At 43.2% G+C, this 5,763-nt stretch overlaps 1 protein-coding gene across 5 annotated transcripts in view; it reads left to right on the top strand.

The window, feature by feature from the left end:
• Window positions 1-5,763, top strand: part of tmcc1a (transmembrane and coiled-coil domain family 1a) — a 30,461-nt gene that overhangs the window by 15,666 nt on the left and 9,032 nt on the right. The window contains exons 1-3 of one of the 5 annotated variants that reach the window (XM_025059554.1): window positions 1,112-1,420; window positions 4,603-4,652; window positions 4,735-5,093. In XM_025059554.1, coding sequence (XP_024915322.1) covers window positions 4,845-5,093 — 249 coding nt within the window. In that variant the 5' untranslated portion in view covers window positions 1,112-1,420; window positions 4,603-4,652; window positions 4,735-4,844. Of the gene's footprint in view, window positions 1-1,111; window positions 1,421-4,118; window positions 4,653-4,734; window positions 5,094-5,763 lie in introns of those variants that run through there. The other 4 variants (XM_025059556.1, XM_025059555.1, XM_025059558.1 and 1 more) reach the window with 4 other exon arrangements.

The following is a 5,763-nucleotide window of genomic DNA, read 5'->3' as shown; positions in this document are numbered from 1 at the left end:
TGACCCTGACAACGTCTCCAAAATGTCTCAAACTCTGCTGAGAGTAAATACTCAACACTCTGATACATCAGTATATGCTGTAGTATATACTGTATATCCATAGAATCAAAACATCCACTGGTGTCAAACATCACATTTAACTGTGTACCGTTAAATACTGTTAAAATTACCAACAGAAAGTATTTATTGCAGTTCCATTACTGCCACCTGCTGGATCTGATGATTACACGTACATTTTTTTTTCTAAATCAACCATTGTTCATTGACAGACGGTGTGTAATTGCCCCCTCAGAGGTACTGCAGTTGACTGTACCATTCTAATAACATTTCATCACATGTTATTTATTACATATACACATTTTATTCTACAAATGGGGATAAATTGGAATGCACAGTAAAATGACTCTAATCTCTGTTCTGTTCTGTTTGTGTGTCAACACCAGAACAACTGTTTAGCTGCTGTGACGTCAGCCAGGGTAGAACAACATGGAGCTGCCAAAACGATGTTTTATACTCGTTTTATACTGTGACACCACCAGCAAACAGGCTTTCCACCTGTTTTCAAATAAATGTCTCCATCTAGTGGAGAGAATCAGGACTGCAGGAATGACAACCTTATAAAGTTGTTCATCACACAGTGGCTGAGTTGTCAGCGATGTTTTTGTTTGTTTCAACTTTACCATAACGCAGTGTTTACGATTCAACAGATCTTTGTTTAAAACATCGTTGTTTACGAAAATAGATGAATTGAACAAAAGAAACGTCAATAGTTAAACTGTGTAGAACTGAAGACTGAAGCCTCTTGGATGAGAGGTGAAAACATGAAGTTTTCTGGTGCTCTTCAGAAACCTTAATTTCTGTCCATTCAGGGGCTACGTCATTTCCTACTGTGGTGTATGTACATATAAAAGTACTGTTCGTACTATTAAGCACTAACTAGTAAGTACTGTCCGTGAGGACGGTTGATAAGGAACTAGATTACGGGAGGGGCTAACCAGTTATCCGGCCTTATTTAGACGGAGCAACTTATTATTCAATAACGTCTATAAACCGGATGTCAACAGGTGTTTCCGGCGCTTGTTTTTAGGGGAGGTTTTTTTTGTGTGTTTTAATTTTAGAATCACTTCTGAAAAATAAGGGACGACTTTTCTGAAACAATAAATATTTACAGACGTAAGAAGCCGTTGTCAACGTCGAGTGTGTGGTGAAATAAGTAGCTTTTTAAACTTTAATCAACGATGGGAATCCTAGTTTTTATCAAGTGCGCTGTAATGAAGCATCTTACTATTAGACGATCTTTGTTGACGTACGTAGTGACGTCAGAGGAGAGAGCGTCCCTCGGAGTGAGCGAACGGCGCTTGGCAGTTGCTGTGTTGTACCTGAGCGACCGTGTCAGCGTCACTAGTTCACTGTCACCAACGTAAGTGTGGACTTCATTTGTCAACTTGTCGTTTTGGTTTTTGGTTTTTGGTGGTTTTGTTGTGCGGTGGACGGCGTTGATATGACGCCGGAGAAGCAGTGAGGGAGTCGGTGTAGATATTGGTCCGTATTAGCAGAACAGTACGATGACAGTAACGGGACTGTCAACCTGTGTCCGTTAACACACACACACACACACACACTGTTTAAATGTCGCACCACATCCAACATGTTCTGTCACTTAGTCTGTTGTTACAAGAGAAACTTCAAAGTTTTTTTTTATCCGTAAACAGTGTTTGAAGTGCTGTCGTAAAGTACCGCCATATACATGTAAACAGGAGTTTAAAAGTCATTCAGTCTTTATTAACTGACAAACGTCTTTTAAATGGAAAATGATTGTTCACATCTAGTATCAATGATAATGTTGTAACGTTTTCAGCTCAGGCCAAAAAGACTTTATAAAAATATATATTTAAACGAGGTTATTTCTTATTTTTTTATTATTTCTTATATCCACACAAACCGAACACTGTTATTCAGAAATGATAAAACGGAATAAATCAATAATTGTGATTTATTTCTGAGGAACGAGAGTTTTCCATTCATTCAATTCCAGAAAGTTCCACACAGTAAAGACACAACAACATACTACTAGTAAAAAAGAAAAGAAAATATATAAATACTAGAAGCTGAATAACTGCTGGGATGAAGTAAATGGTAAAGTCCAGTTTTAAATACTGGACACGTCATGGAGTAAAATATCTGAGTGTCCAGAAGCAGGAACCTGTTGACAGGAACTAAGGCGGTGACTGAATATACTGAGACTAACAGTGTTGTGTGAAAGTGTAGTCTGGTGTGAACGTTTACTAGGAGTTTCATTGACAAAAAACCCTGGGTCCCAGACCCCTGGGTGGACCATGTGGGGGCTCACTGGGCGGCGCCCCCCTCCCCCATTGGTCAAAGCCGGGTCCATCAGGCCGCCTGTGGCCGACTGTAGTTATGGTGGTTGTTGAACTGTAGTAAACACAGATCAGTGTCGGCTCCTGGACATCAGTGAATAATTCAGGAGGAGCTGCTGCTGTGGTGTTGTTTAAACAAGGTTGTCTCAGTGACATCACCGTGACATCACTGAGAGCACAGTAAATGTCTTTAACGTACAGTATGACCCCAGCAGACCCTGTAGGGGGCGCACCTCGGTGTGTGTAACGCAGTATTTGGACTGGAATGTTCTGCAGTGTCTTGTTACGTAAAATTTAAAGTAAATTGTAACTTTTCTACTGTGCCGTAGACGAACTGATCAAACTGAAGAACCTGAACATTGTTATACTAGTACTCTGAACCAGAGTACACGACTGGTACTGGACCAGGACGGGGGCGTGGCCTCATTTTCTACCAGAATGGAAACAAAATATTATTAATTACACTTAATTTTATCTATGATAATTAGTGAAAAAAGTGGGGGGTTTATTTTAAGAAAATGATTTTTCCCATGAAAAGTAAAAGAGTATTTTCAAAATAAAAGCCTTCGTAAAGAGCTCCTTAAAAGGAGGAAGGAAAATGGAATTGCACCAGAGGAACCACACACTCGGCGTCTCCAACCTGTTGCAGCAGATCTGATCTTTACACAACGATCTCCAACTGTGTGTGATCAGTAAAGTTCAGATTATTATTTGTTTCTTTACACAACGATCTCCAACTGTGTGCGATCAGTAAAGTTCAGATTATTATTCGTTGTTAATTAGTACTGAAAAGGTCAAGGGTCAAGTGTAAAACTTTAAACTGAAAAGAAAACTAAAGTCTGTGTTTCAGGAAGTCCTGCCACAGAAGTCAGGGTGGGGGGGAGTGGGGGGAGGGGGTCTTATCTGTCTTTTTTAGAGAGTGCTGAGGTCATCTATCTGAGCGATACAACTGTGACAACCCCCCCCACACACACACACACACACACAGCCAGTCACACTCACACAAACAAATACAATAACGATTGTTCCTGTTTCCGGCCCTGGTGCTCATTGTGCAGCAGCTGAATGAGATGTTGTGTTTTTTTCTGCTTGGAAAGTGCACACACACACAAAAACACACACACACACACTTTTATAAATGTATCCACACACACACAAAAAACACACTTTTATAAATGTATCTAAACACACACGTTTAGTTAAATACAAATGAGATATGAGATATTTTTTGGGGCACACACACTCACACACACACATTAGTGCGTTCACACACACTTTCTGGCCTGGTTCCAACAGTTATTGATGTGCGTCTGTCAGTGTCCAAACCCCAGTGATGGTTCTGTGTGAGGCTGTGAAGGAACAAAGAACCGTTTGTTCTGGGACTGGAACTGGATTAACATAAAACAACAACATGGCTGTTCTCAGATTGACCTGCACCTGTCAACGTGGACATGGACCAGTACTGACCACTACAGTACAGTACTGACCACTACAGTACTGACCAGTACAGTACTGACCAGTACTGACCAGTACAGACCAGTACAGCGTTTTTCCGACCTCATCCACAGTAACTAGATTATAAAGCCAGTTGTGGATTGGTCTCAGATTAAAGGAGACTGACCAGTACAGACCAGTACAGCATTTTTTCCGACCTCATCCACAGTAACTAGATTATAAAGCCAGTTGTGGATCGTTGTTGTTCTGTTGTTCTGTTCTGTTGTTCTGTTGTTCTGTTGTTCTGTTGTTCTGTTGTTCTGTTGTCTGTTGTTCTGTTGCCAACGTCAGCAGTCAAACTGTGAGATTAAATCATCTTTTTGATAATCCACGTTATAATCCGATTCCATTTTGACTGATTTCATGTCAGTGTTACAACGACTGTTGTCCAGGTGATGGACAGCGTCAGTGTTGACAGTCAGAGGTCCACTACACCCGGACCAGGACTGACTGTCCCTGGAACCGGATTTATTCTGAGTCCAGAAAAGAAGTGGGATTAAACAGAGGATTTACTGCACAGGGAGATTAGTTCAGTATTCCACTGAAATCAAGGCCTTCAAGGTCAAGCACTGCAGGGGGCGCTGTGATGAGAAGGAGCCATGTCTTGGGGAGACGTTGAAGGATGAAGACATCAATGGATCAGTTCATTCAGTCTTTAAAAACTGCTGACGTTCAGACTTTAGTCAAGACGACGAGGCTGAAGTTTTTATTCACCTTGTTTTACTTCCAGGTAAACCATCGGAGTGAGTGACACCAGGCTGAAACACAGTCCAACCCATGGTACGTACTGTTTCTGGCCCCCCGCCCCACACATTGATTCCACCGTCAGTCATTTTAAACGTCTTCTCCGTTCTGTCAAAAGGCGGCGCCGCCTCTTCTACCCTGGATGCTGCCCCGGAGTCTTGCCCCCCTGACTCTGACCCCCCCCCTGCGTTCCGTCCTGTGGTTCTCTCAGCCGCGGCTGTAGACGTGATGAGGCGTGGGACCAGCCTGCAGAGCCGCCGCAGTACGGCCTCGGGATCCGTGAGCGCAGAGCGTGATCCTCTCCTGAGAGCCAGTCCCCCGGCCCCACGCCGCCGCAACACCGCGGATCCTCAGCAGCTCAGCAGCCGCCCACGCTCCTCTTCCACCAATGACAGCGCACCTGGCCCCGCCCCGGTCACCACGGGGACTGAGGCGGTTCTGTCGTCAGGGTACCAGTCCACGGAGGAGGCCGACAGGGTGAGTGGGGCGAGGGGTGACTCCACGCTCAGCAGTAGGAATTACTGCACAAATATTCAAATCAAGGGAAGAGAAGTGAGTGATCTGGTAGCGACACCTTGTGGTCATCCGTTAGTGGTAAAATGAACAGTAATGATCATCTGAGTTTGTTATTGTTTGGTCTCAACATATTTCATATTTGTTTAATATATTTATGTTGATGTTAAACTGTGATAAAAAAGTAACTAACTAGTAATCTAACTAATGACTGTTTCCATGGTTACAACACCGTTAACGACAATTAAATTATATATAAATTATTATAAACTACTTCTCTCCTCTCTCACACACACACACACACACACACACACAGCTGGTGGTGATGAAGATGAAATGTTCAGATTAACAGACAACAACTGCCCCCCCCCCTCAGTCTAAATCTCTGTTTCTCAACAGGAGACAGTAGGTCAAGCATGTAGTTGTCATGGTAACGACCACAACGTTCTCCCTAGAACAGTATGATCACGTGTTGCCGTGGTAACGACACAGGGTTTGACCTTGGACGTGTGTAACCTCCTGTTATTTGTGTTTTCTTTCCTTCAACCTTCAGTCACACACTCTCTGACTCTCCCTCCTCACCCCTGCTCCTCCCCCCTCTCCCCCTCTCTCCCTTCCTTCCTTCCTTCCTTCC

This window comes from Cynoglossus semilaevis, chromosome 10 (assembly GCF_000523025.1).
Source record: "Cynoglossus semilaevis isolate Cse_v1.0 chromosome 10, Cse_v1.0, whole genome shotgun sequence".
Taxonomy (NCBI): Eukaryota; Metazoa; Chordata; class Actinopteri; order Pleuronectiformes; family Cynoglossidae; genus Cynoglossus; species Cynoglossus semilaevis.
Note: the sequence above shows the minus strand (reverse complement) of the source record. Positions and strands in the feature narration are given on the sequence as shown.